We start from the raw sequence: 20,561 nt of genomic DNA, 5'->3' as shown, positions 1-20,561 counted from the left end.
TCTCACCCGATGCAGCACCACATCATTTACTCTGGTAATGTCTGTTTCCTCCCTCCTGCAGGCTCTGATTATGACAGGTTTGGATTTTCTTTTTTCCCCTCTGTGTACTGGTATAAAAAAGGAGACATGCCCCAAATTATACCCAAGCCTCCCTCTTCTTTTTGATGCCAAATTGTGATCAGATGGAGCAATATTAAAGAGGGCAGTGCCAGGAGTCATTTGCAGTAAAAGCTCCCAAACACCCTCTAGATTTCTCATCAGATGTCTGATCGCACACTTGATCAACTTCAGCACTGGAAAGTGGGGGCTTGCTGCCAGCTTTAAGTGCAGTTTTAGTCACTGAAGCTACAACCAAAGCCTCTTTTTCTAAGAAAAAATTATCCTTGCATGCAGTGAAGCTTTAAAATGGCAAAGCACTTGAGACAGAACTCTTAACAGCAAATGGAACCAAAAGTCAAGCAGAGACAAGGATCCTCTGTCTCCTGGAAACAAAGTAGCCCAACAATGGCTACAGAGCTGCAGACACAGGGGCAGAAGTTCTTCACTTTTACAGTCCAATTAATGTGTGTAGATAGGACAGACGTGATTTATAGTTTATTTTCAGCTCTGCTGTGCTGACAAACGAGCTCCCATCAGCCACTGGCATGCAACAGATAATGCATGCAGCTCAAGCACATCATGAAAGGCTCTAGGGCTCTGAAGGCCCTTTGGCTGTCTACTCAGGGCTCTTTTCTCCTCTGCTCATGCCTAAATAAAGACGTCCTTCAAATCCTTTCACTGGGTTCATGTCACATGCAAAAGATATCCCTTTGGGCTCAGGAGTGGATATGGTTATGGATACTTCAAGGGCCATTTAAAAATTCTTGAGATATTATGGTTCTCATCTTTTCACACGGTGAAGTGGGAGTCAGAGACTGCAGCTGCAGTATTTGTTTCATGAATGCAAACACTGCATTTATCTCTCTCAGAGGTGTTCAAAGAACAGCAGCCTTGAACTGCTAATTCAGGGACTGTGTGTGTGAAACTGATTAATCACTTTATTTGGTGGAATGCAAGAAAGGACGTTTAAACTTGTTTTGACTGACCAACTGTCCAAAACAGAAACAAGACTAGATTTGTTTTCTGTTTTGTTGTGACCATTTTTTTATTTAATGCGGCAGGTAATTCAGCTCTTTATGTTTTTTATGTTTTCTGGTACTGAAGAGTTAAGAAAACACATGAAACATGTATTCATGTCTGACAACAGCTCTGCAGAATTTATCCAATCTGTGAGTGTCAAACAGGGCCTTGCAGAAGGATTCGTATCATTTGAACTCTTTAACCTTTTGTCACATTACAACCACATACCACGTATTTTACCAGGACCAACAGGAAGACGTAATTGTAAAGTAGGAGGAAAATTATATACAGATTTCAAAATTGTTTTCACAAGTAAACATTTTTGACGTATTTCTCTACCAGTTTTGCACATTTGGACCTTCTTCAAAATAACTCAAAGTCAGATAGATTGGATTGGAGGGTGATATGCAGTGTTTATTTTCCATTATACGGTGCCTTCAATCTACTCCAAGAACTTTTTTTTTTTTGCACTCTGAAGTTCAGGCAGTAGGTTAGAGTGAAAAAAAAACAAGACATGTTGAGTATCTAGAAATGTTTTAGCTCTTTGAATTATTTCAGAGTTGTTGACTCTTGAAAGAAAAGATCTGACTTTTCCAGCTATAAATAGAAATATAGCTTGAAAATGCATTTGAAAGTACCAGCAGCAGTAAAAGAAATGCCAATATATGTTTTGTATAAACTATAAAGCAAAGAAAAAACACATGTCTTCACAGCTTTGCAGATACTTTGCAAAGAACATCCCATTGCAGCGAGCAAACCAAAATGTATCATATTTTAATGTGTTCTGCTGTGTATTTGTTGCAGCTTCAGATGCAGAAAAGTACCCAAAAAGGTATAAAACTCAACATCACCATTCCTCCCTGCTGCCTGTCGCTAACCATTACTAAGACGTGTGTATGAAACTCTTTTGACATTAAACACCTGTTAACTTTTATGTCATGTAAGAGGAGTGGCTGCATGTTAGAGTAATACATTTAGTGCCAGCCAGCGCAGCCAAATCCCCAGTAGAGGAAAGACCACTCCCAGGGCAGAGAGGCAACAGCAGGAGAAAGCCCCCCCATTCCCCCTGCAGTCGCCTTTGGGGACCAAACCAAAAGTTAGCTCTATTCCAGTTGACAGCCATGCAAAACTGCCATCTTTCCACAGCTCTGTTGCATAAACTATACAGTTACCACCTGCAGACCTGAAGAAGGGAGGTGGGAGCTGTGAGGCAGTTTTTTTCTATACCTCTTTAATATTGCATTTTGTATTTTGTTTCTTTTATTGTGGTTCATGCAAAATGGAAAGACCAAACCTACCTCATAAAATGAAAGGGCAAAAGAACATTGATCCAAGAAGCAGCCAAGAGGTCCATGTTAAGTCTGGAGGAGCTGCAGAGGACAACTATTTGTATTGCATTCCAAAGATCTGGCATATATGAAAGCCTTTATTAAAATAAAGCCACAAGTCACATTTAAGGTTTGCTACCATCCATGTTGAGGACACAGCAAGCAGGTGGAAGAAGGTGCTCTGGTCACATGAGACCAAAATGTCACTTTTTGGCCGAAATGCAAAATGCTATATGAGGCAGAAAACTAATACTGTACCTCACCTTGGAGCACATCATCTCCGTAGTGAACCCCTGAGGTGGCTGTATCATGCTGTGGGGCTGCTTTTATTCAGTGAGGACAGGGAAGCTCGTCAGAGTTGATGGGGAAATGGAGATAAATGAAGGGCAATGCAATTTTGCCAAGAAGAGTGGGGGTGGAAAATATGTTTACACACCACACTTTTCAGCTTTTATTTAAATAATGTTGAGAAACATGTATCCTTCTTTTTCACTTCTCTGTTTAGCACTTTGTTCTGATCTATTCCATAAAATCCCAGTCAAATAAATTCAAGGTTGTTGATGGAATGTGACAAAATGTGAAAAGGTTCATGAAAAGTAGCTCCAGTCTAAAGACATTTTCTATTTATTGATTTATATTTCGGTCTCAGTTTGCTGCTTTTTATGCTCTCCTTTAAATCATTTTCTAGCTGTGAGGTCCACTTATAATCCATTTATAAAAATAGTGGCCTATTAAATCTGTCGGTGTGCCCTAAATATACATGTAGAAAGCCTTCTTTGGCAACAACGACAAAGAAAAAATAATAAATTTTGGACTACGATGTAAATAACTTGCGCTAATGACATGAGTGAGTGAAAGGTGCACTGTCTGTGTGCCAGACCTTTTGGCTGAGTAAAAGCTAATCCAAACCTTTTAATACAATTTGTTGGTCTGATATTTTAGAGCTTGGATTGCAGAATCAGGAAATGCCTGAGAGGTACACCTTTAACAACTAAAAACTTAGCAACCCACAGGAATGGTTGGAAAAAACCTTAACCTGCGACGTCTGGCTTGACGTTTCCTCCTCCCTGGATCCTGAATGTTCAAGTGCAGTGATTAAAGGCTTCTAATGTGTTAATGATGGTGGAATATATCACTCAGACTTTGTCAGTTTTATCGTCCATTAGCAGGCAGGAATGTCCTCTCTTCTCCTCTGCTCTGAGGTGATTGGTTAAAGCCTTGGCTTATTTACACGCGGCACACAGCACATCCATTTAGGGAACCTCAGAACATAACATTTCAGACCTAATGAGGGTAAATTAATCAAAATAAATAATCTGCACCGTCTGTAAATATATTCGAGCCCCTTTTAATCTGGTAGCCTTAAATAAAAACCAGTGCATAGCTGGAAAACCGCACTAGTCTTGCACTCTAAAAATCCAATGGAAGAGTGGAAAAAGGAAAACAGCCACAAATCATACAGGAGACACAGCAAACACGTGAGAGAAGGTTCTCTGATCAGATGAGACCCATCTGAAAATTGTGGCCTGCATGCAAAATGCTGTTTATGGAGGACAACTAACACTGGACATCGTAGCCATAACGAAAAATGGCGGTGGAAGTATCATACTGCTTCTTCAGAGGTGACAGAGAAGCAGGTCAGAACTGATGGGAAGATGAATAGGAGCTAAATACATGGCGATCCTGGAAGAAAACATCCTGCAAAAGACTGGAAACCGGGGCGGACAACAACACTAAACACAGCCAGAGCTAAATGGGAAACATATTTATTTTAGAATGGCCTAGTTAAAGCTCAAATTGGAATGCCACTGAAAATATTAAGTAATAGTTGGCCTTTCTTCAAAGCTGGTAGAGATATAGCCAGAAAGTGTTACCTCCGTGGGGCTTTATATAAATGTACACCACACCTCTCAGATATCTTTTAGAAAAGATTTAAAAAAAAACGTTTATTTTTTTCTTTCCACATTACAATTATGCACTACTTTATGTTGGTCTTTCACATCAAATTCCAGTAAAATACATTGAAGTTTGCAATTGTGACAAAACATAAAAAAGTTCACGGGGATAAGAATACTTTTGGCCTTGTAAACTATACAGTGAGTCCTGTTTAAATTTATGAGGTGTGTTTATGCTAATCAGGCAACCAATGCATGTGTCACAGGTGTATAAGGAAATACATGACTGAATGCTGATACAAAAAACAACTCCTTTGCATTCAAGAAATGAATTTAAAAGAAACAGAAATATAACAACTGAAACGGATCCATAATTGACTACTTTACATTCATGAAACAAACGTGTTTGTAGGGACTTCTAGCATGAAAACGTTCTGGACCACTTCCAGGAAGAACTGCACTTTCGTTGCAGCAGCTGGTGATAAAAATCCCTGTGTTTACAGCAAAACTCCAGTAGCTCTCCTCTTTAAAGCCAACACTGCATTTCAGTGGATATAAAGACAGAAAAGTGAAGGAAAGCGGTTTACTTTCATTCACAGAATGAATATTAGGGAATAAAATGCACACCAGAGATTAGATGTCTTTAACAACCGTGCAGGAGTAACAGAGACGTCTGTGACTGACTGAGATGTGGCCTCTCTGCTGACTGACAGTTAATTCTGATTCTGCCTCTTTATCTCAAAGCTCAGCTCGGCTGCACATTAGGCCTTTGATTGGTCTGAAATGCTCCGGTTCACTGGGAATTACTGAATAAACCATGGAATGATGAGTGTGATCCGAACCATATGGGCGCGGAGCAGCAGAAGGTATTCTGAGGGATTCCTTACAGATCCTCGGGTTTACACTCAGCCATCAGAGCAGAGTGTATAATAATATCCAGAGCATTTTCGATACAGACCGTCAATGAAACACAAACTGTTTCAAAATGCCAACTGACTGCAAAATCTCAGAACAAGCGGAGTAAAAATAACACTGAGGGGGAGCGGCGTTCCACCGCTGTCAGAGGTCTCAGCGTTTGGCTCTCTTCGAAGGGGGCTCCTCTGATTTCTGTCCTCCGCGTGTTCGCACAGCAGGGGGGCTGGCCTCCCGTTTACGGCCCCCCTTGGCTGAAGCCTGGGCCCTCGTCCCGCTGCAGGAGGGAAACAAGGGCCGAGTGTAGGGCCATTTGTTAATTCAAGAGTTATTTGTAAAGAAGTCTCTCAGTAACTACTACATGTACACAAACTATAGACTATCCACCAAACACATGGACTAAAACAACAACAATTAGTTTTCCTAGAGACTAATTTCCAAAACAGCTGCTTCAGATTATGGGACGTCTATGTTGTTTCTGGAATAAAAAACATAAATAAAATAAAAAAGAGTGAAAAAACATTTCTGATAAAAATCTGCTCTAAAAATCAAATAATAAGAAATGTACATCTTAAAAGAGGCATACAATTGCATGGTTGAAAGGTTTTTTACCATAAAAAAGCACATTTTCCAATCACAACCAGATTTATCCTGTATGAAAAATAAAACTTTCACGCATTTGTTGAGCACCGTGATCTGAGAAAATAACTACTTTTAGTTCCACTGAATTCTAGTGGAATGTGTGGCTTTAATGTAAACAACTATAAAATAAATAAAAAAAAATAAAAAAAAAACCAAGAGAAATATTAGCAAAGAAACTAGAATGATTGAATTATTCAAACGATGTTTCTAAGCTGAGCTGGAGTCGTTCATAATCTAAAGATGAATGTATCAAATAATTGTTAAGATTAACTGTAATTCCCAGAGACAAAACTCTGGAAAAACTCAAAGGAAACTATTTTTGACTTGGTTATGAAAATAGGCACCAATATATGTCTTTTACATGAAAAACTCGGTAAAAAAAATTAGAAAGCAATCAAAAATTAGGGTCGTACTAAAGCGATTTAACCTGTTTTCCTACAATTAATGGGGCAGATTTATTCTTTTCATTCTGGGAACTAATAACGTGAGATTCCCGGAAAGCTTTCGAATAAAATGTTCTCTTTTACAGAGAAACAGCCTCTGGTTGCAGTCACTTTTGGTCGCCTTCTCCTGAAAGCTCGTTCATGCTGCTGAAGCTCAATGAGACGGACTCACCGCGTGCCAGCTGTGGTCTCCTCTTTACCGCTCTGTCGACTCGCCCGGGTGGAGGGTTTACTTGGCTTGTTTCTGAAGAGCAGTAAAGCAAAATTATTGCTTTAGTGCTAAATCTTCCCTGCTCTCATTAAATGTGATGAAACGGCGTCAATGGGTTCTTCAGTCTGAAGATATTTAGACCTTCACTGATCAGATTTTTGTGCATCACCGCAGATCAACGGTTTCCTTTTTACTTTAAGTCTTTTCAGCAGCTTAAAAAAAAAATGTATCTGATGGATCAATAGCTGAGGACGGTCTTTAGTCGTTAAATATTAAAGAAATCGTGAAACTACCTTTCAGCCTCAAGACGAGACGCAGACCGAGTCGTTGCTCTGGTTGCACTTTCCTTTTCCTCCTCTTCTTCATTGTCGCTTTCCTCCTCTTCATCGTTTTTCTCACCTTCCCCCTCATCTGGTTTACTCTCCTTAACTGTAGAAATAACAATAATAAAGTGAAGTATAATGACGTAAAGAAGCACTTTTGCAAGGCACCTCCCAGAGCTTTGTAAAGTATTTGTTTAATCACAAACACACTGAAACTAAGCTCTAAATTTCAGGCTATACTTCACAAAGCTCCTCACATAAAATTGTAAGCCGCAAAACACTTTCATACAAGTTATTAAAAAATGTCTTACACATTATTTAACAACCTGAAAAGCTCAACTTTAACCCAGTTATTCAGGCTTACCAACTGAAAATGATTTCATATTTATGAAACAAAGAACTAATAAACACAATTTTGGTCTTTTTCTGGTGTTAATTGACCAGATTTGCACCGTTTTTATTCTTGGTTTCATTCAGAGTAAGTGGATTACATTTGCTTTACCTGAATCGCCTGCAGCAGCAGCCGCCTTTGGTGGCCGTCCCCTCCGAGCAGGTCTCTTTGGAGCTGCCTCTTGGTCTTGATGCTCCTCAGCCTAAAACCAGGTAAAACAACGAATGCGAGGTGTCAAAACATTAAAAGGGGTTCCGGCAGAGAAACCCCTTTTTAACATATTGAAATCTTCAGATAAATAAAACAGGAAGCTTGTTGCTAACATACGTCTGGCTTCTTCTCACTGCAGCTTTGCTCTTTCACATCTTCTGATTGGCTCTGAGACGTGGTAAATCCTGGCAAAAATAAAAGCCATTTCATGTTGTTTTATAAGGATTCATAAGAACATGACAAAGTAATCCAGCAGGCATTATTTTATTAAAATGCAGAAACCTCTGTGATAATCTTGATGTTACATAATTTAATTTCTATTTAATGATGTGCTTCTCACCCCCATTTTTGTCATCTTGTTCCTCACTTTGTTCTTGTTCACTCTCTGTCACCCCCTGCTGAGCCTCACCTTCCTGCAGAATTGAAAATGGGCAAAATTAGACACATTACAGTAGCAGTTTGGTCCAAAAAGACAAAACAAACACCTTTCACCTCTCCAGACTCCTCTGTTTCCTCCGATCTCTTCCTCTTTACTTCTGGCTGACCTGGAATTTAAACATAACCTATTATAAGATATTCAATCACAAAGAGCAATTTCTTACCCAAACTTTCATTGACAAAAATCCTCTCTTACACACAGGTTTCATAGCTGACAACAAAATAAACTTTAAGTACAAAATATTTCTTAAAAACTGCAGAAATCAGTTGTTGATTCTTCCAGTTCTGAGATGCTACCTGTAATGTCTCAGAGTTATAAAGTCTAATTAAGTTAATCTCCTTAATAGATTGGCTTCTTGCATACAACAGTTCCTACGTATGCTTTTCATTGGGGTCAAAACAATAAAACCATATTTTATAACCGAGTATTTGTGAAAAACGTTTGACAATAAACTGAGACTAGCTGTGCTATGATTGTTAAACAAACTCACGTGTGTCCCAGGTCTCCGACCTTCCAATAACTTCATGTTCCTCTGGAGACGGAGGAGGCAGATTGACTTCACTTCTGCTTTGATTACTTTTCTGTGCTTCGTCTTTAAGTTCAGGGCTCTGAAAAGGTAAAAAGCAAAAGGTTTTCTTTAAAGAAATTTAAGTGTATTTGAAATGCTGCACTTGAAAATCTTGCATATTTCTTATACATTATAATAAAAATGCAGCCACACATGCTGAGGAAATACACTTGTTATAAAGCTGGTGCTGCACATAAATACATAATAATCTTGACCAACCTCTTCTTTTTCTGCTTCTTTCAGTGTTGCTATTTGACCAGGGCTGTCCTCAACATTTGCCTCATTTTTCTTCTGATTATCTAAAGTCAAATTTAAGAGAGACATCAGAGGAACCCACACAGAAAATCAAGCATGACCCTGTCCTCTGCGGCATACGTCAACCTGCTAACAATGTCTGTTTTCTAGTTGTAGCATAAAGTTAAAAACACTAATAGAGAGAAGAAAATTTGGATTGTTTAAACATGTAGCTATGTGGTCTAGTATGTCACAATGAGCTAAATCCAATAAGCACATTATCTTGTGCATATTGCACTTTCTTAATGAGGCAAATGTCCATGCTTACAGAATGATGTAAGCAATAATGTGTAAAATTATACAAAAAAATAATATTTTTGTTTCAGGCCAGAAGAATCCCAAATATCTCCTTATTAACTGAAATGATGTTTTTTTGTCATGTTAAACATCAAACATGGACGACCCACCGTCTGTTGCCTCTTCAGCTACGACTGCTGAACGTCTTCCTCTACGGCCCGCAGTCTTCTCCGATCCCTCTGGTTGTTTTTGCTGATCTCTTTCCACCTGCTCCGTGTTTTTGGAGGATCGCCCTCTGCGAGGCGCTTTTAACGCGACGGCCTTCTCCCGCTCACTTTCCTAAGGATTTTAGACTGCATGTAAATACTTTAATCCCATCATTTTTCAGCTACAAAGCTAAGATTTGATGTTATACTTACCTCCACAGACAGCTGCTCAGTCTTTTCATCCTTTGTATCTGATGTGTGAAAAATAACAGCAAAACTTCACTAAGGCACAATTCCGCCCAGATTGTTGATCATTTTATTTTGATTTTCTGTTCTGATGCATAAATTGATGACAAAATGTTTGTATCTCCTTACATATTATTTCTGTTCGTGGATTTTGTCACGCCTAAATGTTTTAGATCATTAAAAAAACATTAGCTAATATTTTTATCTACACGAGTCATATTTACTAATTTATTAGAATTAAAGGTGTTTCCAAAATTTGCCAAATCAAAAAGCAAGAGAATCTTAAATTTGACTAAAATATAAACAAGACATAAAACTAAATGTACCATTTTTAATTGAAAGCTTTCTTTTACGTCCTCTTGTTCTATCCGTCTTCTCTTCCTGTAAACAACATTGTCAGAGATGGAGGCTGCATCACCAAACTGTAATATGTTTACCAAAAATAAAAATAAAAACCTGAATTTTAAACAGCCCACCTTTTCTGATACGTCGGAGCTCTTCTCATCTTCCTGACTCTCTGTGCTTGAGACGGTACCTGAAAGATTCAGACAACAATGACAGATTAGGGGCAAAAGGGTGGATATATGGTGGGGTGGGTAAGAAAATCAACTTAAAACACTTAAACGAAAAACTTGAGTCTTAAGCACAAAGGAACAGCATACAATCATAGACTAGGAACAGAAAAAAAAAAACACAATAGACTCACTGATTTGTTTGAATAATCTAATCTCTGAGTCGGTTTCCCCCGCCTCAGTTTTGTTGACTTCCATCTAAACCAAATTCAAAGCAAAAGTCAACAGAGGAGGATTATGAGGCCCGGTGAAAAAGATGGGTTTAAGAGAACTTTTAAGTTAACCAAAAGCCAAAACTATAACTTACTTTGTCCAGATCACTTTCCTCTGGTGTAACAGTTTTTTCCTCTGCTGTCTTACACTCAGTTTCACCTACATGAAACGAAACAATTCCTTGTTAAGTTTTAAGTACAAATTAAGAACATATTTGATAATACATTGGAAGGATAAGATTAAAAAAAATAGTGGGTAAACACAATTTTTTTAATAAAAAAAACCCTGAATATTTAATAAAAACCTTACATTCATCAACCTTTGTCTGGTTTTCTTCCCCTTCACCCTTCACTGCCTAATATTTAAAAGAAGACCAGGGTCAGAGTTGGTACTTGAAACAGACTGAAGTAAAAAAAGCAGCTCTTATTAATTTTGCTGTGAGGTTATTCTTCACTCACCTCCGGGCCGGTCTCTGTGACTGCAGCGGTTTGCTCTGCTTGTTCTTCAGGACAAAACACAAGGTTAAAATACCAGAAGGAAAGCCTGGTACACGCATGCCGGCGTCAGTCTATCAGCGCTCACCAGAGTTCCTGGGAAATTCTGAAATGTGTCCAGTGGTGTCAGAAACATCTCCAGCTGTACCCTCTCCTGTGCTGCCGGTGAGCTTCTCTGTTTCTGGCACAACGGCAGCTAACAACTCTGACGGAGAATAATTAAATGGACAGCATGTTACAGTCCACCTAAACAACAGGTTGCAAAAAAAGAAATGCAAGAGAAAACATGTTTAAGAATATACCGCTGTCTTTCTCTGCTGGTGCTGCCATTATTGTTTCTGGTTGCGTCTCTGATGAAGTTTCTTCCTCCTTCAAAGGAGCTGGACATTGGTCTGAACTGGCCTCATCTTCCTGCAGAAAAACAAATGCTTGGTTTCTGACAACTTCCTGTCAATAACTGGACATCAGCATTACTAATGATTCTTGGGTGATGTACATGTTTTAACCTTCTTTAATTACCTGCGGAGGAGCCATCTCTGACATGTCCATCCCGCTTGTGTCCATCTTGGATTCGCAGTGTTCTGGGTGATCCAGACACAGATGGACTTTAAAAGTGCATCACAATAAATATGTTTAGAAGCAATAATAATATATAATCCATATTTACACCACTACTATGATTACTGTGGCCACTAAGACTGTTATCATTTTCCAATATATACTAATTCTGTTTTTTTATTTATTTAGAATGACATTATATATATTATTATAAAAATATTATATTTTGTTATGATGATCATGAGAATAACAGACTTTGCAGCAGTATTGTAAATAATTTTATTTCTTGTCCCCATGTACTGTAAATTGGCCACCTTATGCAATAAAAAGGTGCTTAGAGATCCAATAACTGGTTACTTTCCACAAACCTGCAGCAGTAAGTTCAGATGCAGATGATGAGGTTTCTGCCTGAGATGCTGCTTGAACTTCATTGCGCCACTTCTTTTCATTAGATGAAGCAGCTTGTTGAGAGGCAGCCAATGTTGTCTCAGTTGGAGGATGCTGAGCGTCTGGTGCCGTTTGGACTGGAGAGAGCTGCTTTTTGTCCTCAGCTGCAGTGGTGGCTCGTTGAGATGCAGCTGGTAAACTTTCAGTTGCAGTAAGTTCTGTTAGAGCCGCAGGGTCCACTGGAGAGAGCTTCTTCTCCTCTTCAGCTGCAGCAGCTTGTAAAGACGCAGCAGGTGAGGCTTCAGATGCAGTGAGCTCAGTTTCTGGTGCTGTTTGACCCGGAGAGAGCTTCTTCTCCTCTTCAGCTGCAGCAGCTTGTAAAGACGCAGCAGGTGAGGCTTCAGATGCAGTGAGCTCAGTTTCTGGTGCTGTTTGACCCGGAGAGAGCTTCTTCTCCTCGTCTGCTGCAGCAGTTTGTAAAGACGCAGCAGGTGAGGCTTCAGTTGCAGTGAGCTCAGTTTCTGGTGCTGTTTGACCCGGAGAGAGCTTCTTCTCCTCTTCAGCTGCAGCAGTTTGTAAAGACGCAGCAGGTGAGGCTTCAGTTGCAGTGAGCTCAGTTTCTGGTGCTGTTTGACCCGGAGAGAGCTGCTTCTCCTCTTCAGCTGCAGCAGTTTGTAAAGACGCAGCAGGTGAGGCTTCAGTTGCAGTGAGCTCAGTTTCTGGTGCTGTTTGACCCGGAGAGAGCTTCTTCTCCTCTTCAGCTGCAGCAGTTTGTAAAGACGCAGCAGGTGAGGCTTCAGTTGCAGTGAGCTCAGTTTCTGGTGCTGTTTGACCCGGAGAGAGCTGCTTCTCCTCTTCAGCTGCAGCAGCTTGTTGAAATGCAGCTGGTATGGATTCAGTGGCAGTGAGCTCATTTACAGGTGATGCATTCACTAGATGGAACTGCTTCTCCTGCTGGGCTTTGGCTGTTTGCTCAGATGAAGTCAGTGAGGTTTCAGTCGCAGGAAGGTCAATCTGAGGTGCTACCTCCAGTGGAGAGAGCTCCTTCTCCGCCTCACCTGCTGCAGTTTGTTGAGATGTAGCCACTGCAGTTTCAGGGACACTTGGTTCAATCTGAAGGGACGCCTCCCCTGGAGAGAAGCATGCATCCTCTTCAGTGGCAGCTGCTAGCTGAGGGGAAGCCAGTGAGGCTTGAGTGACGATAAGCTCTGTTTGAGGTGCCATCTCTGTTGGAGAGAGGCGTTTCTCCTCAGGTGCAGTAGTTTCAATCCATTGTGGATCAGGTGAACAGTGCAGTGATTCCTCCCTCATGTCTTGGACGCTTAAGCTGGAGGAAACGGTACTATCGGGATCCATGGAGAGCAGGGTCAGAGCTGCCTCCTTCATCTTCATGTCAGCGTCCTGAAGGTCCATCTCGGGGGTCACCTTATCTTTGACGTTCCCAGATGGAAGTCTGGCCTCTGCCGACGTACAGACATCCATGAGCGTCAGCAGAGCGTCGGCCTCGGCAGGTACTCCTGCTATTTCGCAGATCCGTGACTCCGTCTCGCCCTCGGATGGCTCGGGGGTGATGTCGCTTAAAGCGTCGCAAGTGTCATCTGAGAAGGACGTGGTGACGGTGGTGGTGATGGGATCAGACTCTGTGCTCGCTTCTTGGAGAGGAGGTTGTTTCTTTGGAGACTCTTCTGTCTCAGCAGTTAATGCAGATACTGAAGACTTGGAGGGTTTATCCGAGGTTTCCGGTCTGTCGTCTTTATCTTCTTGACTCTCACCCTTCTTTTCTGGAACTTTATCCTTCTTCTCTAGCTTTTTCTTTGAACTTTTAAGCTCTGATGTCTCATGTGAAGCATCTTCAGACACTTTCTTCTGTTCTTTGGTGCCATCTTTTTTCTTCCCTTTCACTGCTTCAGGCTTACAGATACCAGCTCCTCCTGCACTTCTAACATCAGGACTTTGAGGTTTCTTTTCTGTCTTCACCGAGAATGAAGCCTTTCCCTCCTCTTTGGATTTTGTCTTTGATTTTTCTGCACTCTTTTCTTTTTCCGCAAGCCAAATTGTTTTGGAATTTTTGTCAGTTTCAGCATTTGATTTGTGTGTCTTCTGGCTGTCTGCTTTGCTCCGTTCTTTCTCACTATCTGTTTTAGATTTGGGTTTATCTCCTGGTCTGTCCTCAGAGTGACTCTTTGACCTTTTCAACACTTCCTTGGAGTGTTTCTCCCTCTTCTTGATGCTGTCAGAGCCAGGCTCCTTGTCAGACCGATCCTCAGAGGATCCTGCAGAATCTGGGCGGAGTGGCTGCTTCATGTCACATTTAATTGAAGATTTGTCCAATTTAGCTTTTTCCTTTTCTTTGCTCTTATCTTTTTCCTTTATTTTGTCCTTCTCCACAGACCCCCCTTTTATCTTCTTGGCATCTTTAGACCCTCCGTCGTCAGTGTTGTCTTCCGCCACCTTTGCTTCTCGAGCGCTCCCAGACATTTTCTTCTCACTTTTGATCTTAATCTTCTTCTCTAGTTTTTCTTCAGAAGAAACTTTAGTATTGGCATCTTTCTGCAGAGGTTCTTCCACTGGATGCTCAGATTTCTTCTCGTACTTTAGTTTGAGCTTGGAACGTTCATCAGACTGGCTGCGTTCCTTCTCCTTGCGTTCTTTGCGGGGCAGACGATCAAATTTCCCAAACGAGCGTTGTTTAAGAGCCTCCTGGGAGCCTTGCTCCAGATCCAGAATGAAGGAGTGCGTCCGGCTTTTGTCAGCCAGCTTCTTTGTGTCAGAGGAATCTTCAGACACGTTGCCACTGGTCCGCCCAAGCCGGTCATCAGAGGATGCAGATTCGGACGGATTTCTCACCAGTTTAGCTTGTGGGGTCTTTGAGGTTGAGGGTTTCACTTCCTGATTTAAAAACAACAGAACAAAGTAAAGGTTTGTGAAAGCTCACCAACCCAATGAAAAATGTGTTTGATTTTCTTGCTGTTGGCTTTTTCATACCACTTTCCTGGATATCTCTCCTCCATCTCCTTTCTTCTTACTCAAAACATCTCCCTCTTTTCTGAAAAAAAATTACAAAGATTACAAATCAAAAAATATCTAAAGCTACTGAAGTTGAAGAAGTTAAATCTGAATGGAGCGTCTGACTACACACCTTGAGTCTAGCTTCCGCTTCCTGTTCAGCGCCATTTTCTTCTCCAGAACTTTCCTTTCTTTGCGGGCTTCTTTGGCTTTGGGGCCCTCCAGCCCAGCAGTGTCTTTTTTGCAGTCTGTTTAAGAAAATAGACAAGCTAAATGATGCAGCAGATTCACACTGCAGGGAAACATGACACATGGCTTCCAAGATTAAATCATGTATAATTTTCATTCCACTTCACAATTTTATACCACTTTGTGTTGGTCTTTCACATAAAATTCCTATAAAGTATATTTATGTTTGTTCTTGTAATGCAACAATATGTGGAAAGGTTCGAGGGGTATGAATACTTTCACAAGCCACTGTAACTAGAAGATGCAAGGAAGGAATACAAAGTATGGTAAAAGAAGCTGGGGAAGATGTTAACATAAAATCTGATGAAAACCTGGTTTAAAACTCAATCATTGGAAATAACAGATTCAGGTTTTGTATTTTTGGTTGAAATTATATAAATCACGTAACGCAGCATTTCAAGACAAAGACACAAATAAACACACCTTGCTCTTCAGCCTGCACGGCTTTCTGTTTACGCTTCTCCTCCATCCGCTCTCTGTTCTGCTGTCTCTTTAGCAGCCTTTCTTCTTTGTCTTTTGCCTGTTAAAGCAGGGTTGGGGATATATTTAGTATATCCAGCAATAAAGTCATTTTTGTGCTTCTGTGCAGTTTTAAATTTTTTTTACCGTCAACATGAAAAAAATAAAATGTTTTGAACATCAAGATTGTGAACATCAAGCAGGAACTCACGGCAGATCTGCGGCGCTCCTCCACAGTGACCTCATCATCCGAGTCGCTATAGTAACGGGAGTAGAGGAAGGGTTTGTGGACATATGCCTTGCGACGCGGTTTGCGCTCTTTGTCTTCACCTTCTGTCTCCTCGCCAGTATGTTTCCTCTCGGCATTCACACCTTGATCTTCAGATAGATCAATGTGCACACAAGAAAAAAAAAAAAAGCAATTTATTTTAATTCCAAGCAGTTTTAAGCAGCAAAAACACACGGCAACAATCAAAAACTGGAGGCAGAGACCATCTGTTGGAAGCTCGCCCTCTTCAGAAGAATAAAAGGGCTCTTCCTCCTCGTCACTTTCCTCCTCGAAAGAGGAGAGGTCGCTCGTGTGGACAGAGCTCACTGTGATGTCACTCAGGCCTTCAAGGTCAGAGTCCTCCAAAGAGTATTCTGCAAACCAAAAACACAAGCATTTCAAATCGTTGCACAACTTGAAATCTACCACTTTAAAAAACACATTGGTTTATGGACTAGATGTGCACCAAATCTTTTTTTTCATGTGTCCTGCCATCTGTCCGTTCGTCCAGGAGGGGATACATGCTCATTCTGGGTGATCCCAAAGCTTTCCCAGGCCAGAAACGGATAAATAGCCCCTCCACTGAGTTCTCACCTCTACCTCACTCCACCTCTACGGATGAGCCCATTCACCCTACAAAGGAACCTTATTTCAGCCGCTTGAACCCGAGATCCGATTCTTTACGTCAGGATCCATGTCTCATGACCAAAGGTAGGCCTGGGAACGAAGATGGACCGGCTAAATCAAGAGCTTCGGTTTCTGGCTCAAGTCTTTCTTTACCACAATGGACCGAACACGTGCACATTACTGCGAAGGAGATCCAACTATGTCTATCTGAGACTGTACTATTTAATTATTTAGAACAAGAAACAAAAAGGTAGGCAGATAACTGGATAATCAGATGATAAATTACCCAGCAGGTTCCTACATCTTTTCCTTTAAAAACTAACCAATAAATAACCAAATTTCAAATATTAGAAGCATATAAATTCATGACACAATAAAACAAAAGTCAGATTCATAAAGAAATGCTTTACAATAGAGCTTTGAGTTAGAAACATGAAGAATATTTAGTCATACAGACTTAATAAACTTCTCTATTACCATAAATGTACTGTATGCAGTGAATTATACAACAGTTTGTCCACAATGTTATGTCATTTATTTTCATGACTTTGATATTTCAGATTCTACTGTCATACAAATTGTCCCGTAATGTACAAGAAAAAAAGACAAATAAGCCGAGTTGGAATAATGTCGTTGAAAGTCCTAATATGTGCAACAGTTTCTTTTTGCTGTATTTCAACTAACAGGTGGAAAAAATGAGTTTCTTAGAATTTTGAAAAGTCAGAAGCAATTTTCTCTCATTCTTTTAAGGTATTACACACACCACAGGCTGAAAGGAAGAACACAAACTTGATAGTATCGGTATTGAGCTTGAAATTCAGGTATCGTAAGAACTTGATAATAAGGTGCTTTAAAGTTGGCACGGTTAAAACTATAAAAGCAAAGAACAGCTCACCCTCTTTTATCCTCTCTCTGGCCTTCTGTTTGGCCTGGCTTGTAGATTTCACTGCCTCATCATCCGATTTCTCTTCTGAGACCTTTCCACTCAGTTTGCTTGTAGGTTGTTCTTTCTTTTCCTCCGTTTGTCCTGGAGCTCCTGATTCCTCCTCCTCAATTTTAACCTCCTCTTTTAACTGTTCTTTCTCCACTTCCATCTGCTCCTCCAGGTTTTCTGTTTTCACTTCTGCTGCTTGGACTTCTGCTGCCACTTTTGCCTCCACTGCCTCTTCCAGTGGCTTCCCTTCATGGTTACTGTCACTTTCCTCAACAACCTCCATGTCTTGCTCGTTCTCATCCACCAGCTCCATAGGCTCTTCCAGAACTTGGGTTTTACCGCCCTTTTCGGTTGCTAAGCTGGTCCTGACACTTGCCTCCTGATTAAGACACGTTATGGTATCCAGGATGGACATGACACTTCTGCCTGTATTCGGAGTTGGAGCTGATGACGAAGCTGCGAACATATCAATATGATTTGTGAATTGTGACGTAAAGCTACTGTATTACCTTCTACAGCTAAATCTTGACCACCTTATAAAGGCGGGAAATAATTATCATTGTTCTGCAGTCACAGAAAGATAAGATAAGCATAAATGCAGATAAGAAAATATGTGAAAGGTTGTGCACCTTGTTCAGGAACGCTGCCGTCTGTCTTGATCTCTGCTGGTATCAGAGGAGCTGTCGGCTCCTCAGAGCAGCTGCCCGGTGACAGAAATTCACGGACCACCCTCTCCACCTGCGGCCTGAAGATGTGGTTGACTTTGGGGTCCACTACCTGGGCCACAATCCTGTCCACCCCCTGCTCCAGCATGCCAGATCTGAAAGGGAAAACAAAGTGTGAGAAAACTACAAACACAGGCAGATAAAACCAGATATTTACAAAGAATGTATAAAAAAAACAATTATTTGTTACTTTCTGAGATTAAATCTGACAAAACGTTCCTATTTTAGATCAGTTAGGATTACCTAAATTATTAAAAATGTCCTAATTGCTAGAACTATGAGTGAGAGATGGTTGAGAGAGGAACTGAGATCGGAGTTTTGTGACGGCCACAAAAAAAACTGACTTTCTCGTCCTTAAGCCGCTTTGTGACTAATTTATCGGCATACTGAGGGTCACTCTACGTTTGGAAGACCCATTTGCAACCAATTTCTCTTGAGATGCTTCGATACTTTCACATAATGTTCTTTCTTCGTTCTGCTATCTACTTTGACTTTCTTTACGGTGGATACTGACACTCTTACCAGCTTCAGACTGGATCTTCAGGATCTTCACAAGGTCTTTTGCTTTTGTTCTGGGGTTGATAAGCACGTTTTGCACTAAAACACATTTATTCCTGGGACACTGTACCCATCTGTGGAGAGTGTGATCTATTCTGCCATCATCTGCTGGGGAAGCAGCATCAGAACCAGGGACTTAAAAAAGCTCAACAAGCTGATAAAGAAGGTTGGCTCTGTTCTGGAGACTCCTCTAGAACCTCTGCAGATGATTGGGCAAAGAAGGATTCTTCATAAAATGAAGAACATTAGGAACAACCCTGAGCATCCTCTTCCTCAGACTGTCACACTACAACAGTGTCTTCAATCAGAGGCTTCATCAGATCTGCTGTAAGACGGACCGCTACAGGAGGTCCTTCCTTCCCACAGCCATCAGCATCCAGCAACATTTAATTTCCCTTTTAAATTTAAATAAAAGGTTCTCATGCTGTTTATACTGTCAAATAAACGTGGCACTTTGAGGTATCTGGAAATTGTACCTGAGGGAGAACCAGACTTGTGGAGGTCTACAGTTCCTTTCCTGATCTCTTGGCTGATTTAATTAGACATTCCCACAGTGTCACAGGAAGCAGTGTGTGACAGAAGCTTACAAAGCCATGGCATCATGTTTACTTTTCCCAAATCACATAAAGAGTCATCTTAGTGCATGTACATTTCTGACTTTGAAGAAGTAACAAAAGCTTCTTGAAAAATCCTCTCTCATTCTGACACTGAGCAAAAAGTAAGTTTTAGTAATCCTAAATTACTTAAAAGAGGAAGAGTTCAGTCTGATTTAATGTCAAACAGTGAGGAAAATAACATGGTGTATGTAAATATCCAGCTTTGCTGGTACACACTGGTTATTGTGATAAAAACACAGTTTTTCCTCTTACTGCAGGACAAGCTGTCGGATGTTGTTTCTCAGCTGGTTTTTGTTCAGATGAGGGCTCCATGTGTGATTAGAGAGGTGATTGGAGACAAAGTTGTCCACTCTTTGCTTCAGGTTCAGGTAAGCTGGCTGCAAAACATTCATCATGTGTACTTTACAACACTATTACATTCATCTACACAGCCTTTACACAAAATATCATATCCAACTTTGATTGCTATGTAGAAACTGGCATATTGATGGCGTAAAATGGTTGCTTGGTGATTATTTTCACAAGTAAAGAAAATTGTGGGTTCTGTAAAGATTTTATTTGCTGTATTTTTCATTTACAACAAACTGAGTCAAATTAAACTATACATTATTAATAATATGATTATTAGTGGCCTTTTGAATCCAATCTGCTAAAAAAAAAAAAAAAAAAAGAAAGAGCTGACATTGACAAACCAGCAAAGCAACGTTACTAAACAAACCAGGGCTCAAAAACACAAATAAAACACAACAGAAGCGCTATTTAAAATATTGACTTTACATGAGCACAAATAACAATGATTTAGTCGCAGAAGCTATGATTTCGACCGTTACCTTTGTATCAACGTCTGCCAGACAGTCCCTCCTGAACTGGTCGAAGAGCCCCTGTGTTTTCAAATGACTGACGATCATAGAGACCAGCTGCGGGTCCCCCGGAGGTAAACCCGCCATGTTTCAGGGGAACTTGGCTTTAATTTAGCAGTTAAAAGAGGAAGGAAACTGGCTAAACATGAGGTGATGTCCTGCTTTAAGAAGCACAAGCTATCTGTTTTGGGATGTGACGTCCACCAAATGAAAAGCGCTTCGAGGATGAGCCGGAAGAACTTAGACGCAGTGGTTTGACCCGCCAAAATAAGAGGCCACTAGTCAGATTAACAACAAACTTCTCTCAGAATGATAAAAGATAAGACTTGTATTTTTGATATTTAGTACATGTTGTCAGTGGTAGCATTGTCTGGTACAAATGTGTTGGAAGCAACCATGAGATCCATTAGCAGCAAGTTTTAGATACATCACTAAAAACACGGGTTAAGACATATATCAAAGCAGCCTCAGTGCTGTGTTGTAACTGAAAACTGGACTGGAAAGCATTAAAACAATGTTTTTACGTAAAAATATACAGTGCATTTGTTGATAAACTGCCTTTAATGTCCT

At 40.5% G+C, this 20,561-nt stretch overlaps 1 protein-coding gene across 2 annotated transcripts; it reads right to left on the bottom strand.

The window, feature by feature from the left end:
- Positions 1 to 4,189: 4,189 nt before the first annotated feature.
- Positions 4,190 to 20,190, bottom strand: bod1l1 (biorientation of chromosomes in cell division 1-like 1). Of its 2 annotated transcripts, none has more exons than XM_047353835.1 (30): positions 19,962 to 20,190; positions 19,384 to 19,508; positions 17,861 to 18,051; positions 17,193 to 17,687; positions 15,895 to 16,044; positions 15,614 to 15,780; positions 15,367 to 15,463; positions 14,828 to 14,942; positions 14,674 to 14,734; positions 11,670 to 14,577; positions 11,263 to 11,348; positions 11,046 to 11,154; positions 10,832 to 10,948; positions 10,708 to 10,751; positions 10,559 to 10,604; positions 10,344 to 10,408; positions 10,171 to 10,234; positions 9,941 to 9,999; positions 9,791 to 9,845; positions 9,432 to 9,469; positions 9,183 to 9,351; positions 8,701 to 8,780; positions 8,404 to 8,521; positions 7,967 to 8,019; positions 7,815 to 7,887; positions 7,592 to 7,659; positions 7,376 to 7,466; positions 6,844 to 6,979; positions 6,512 to 6,583; positions 4,190 to 5,531 (listed from the first exon to the last, which is right to left on the bottom strand). In XM_047353835.1, the coding sequence occupies exons 1-30, from the start codon at positions 20,076 to 20,078 to the stop codon at positions 5,411 to 5,413; spliced, it is 6,090 nt and encodes a 2,029-aa protein (XP_047209791.1). In that variant the 5' UTR covers positions 20,079 to 20,190; the 3' UTR covers positions 4,190 to 5,410. The 2 variants fall into 2 exon arrangements, with proteins under 2 accessions (XP_047209791.1, XP_047209792.1); XM_047353836.1 differs by having other exon boundaries at positions 11,263 to 11,324.
- Positions 20,191 to 20,561: the final 371 nt, after the last annotated feature.

Source organism: Girardinichthys multiradiatus, chromosome 23, assembly GCF_021462225.1.
Source record: "Girardinichthys multiradiatus isolate DD_20200921_A chromosome 23, DD_fGirMul_XY1, whole genome shotgun sequence".
Lineage (NCBI taxonomy): Eukaryota > Metazoa > Chordata > Actinopteri > Cyprinodontiformes > Goodeidae > Girardinichthys > Girardinichthys multiradiatus.
This window is presented reverse-complemented; position numbering and strand designations above follow the sequence as displayed.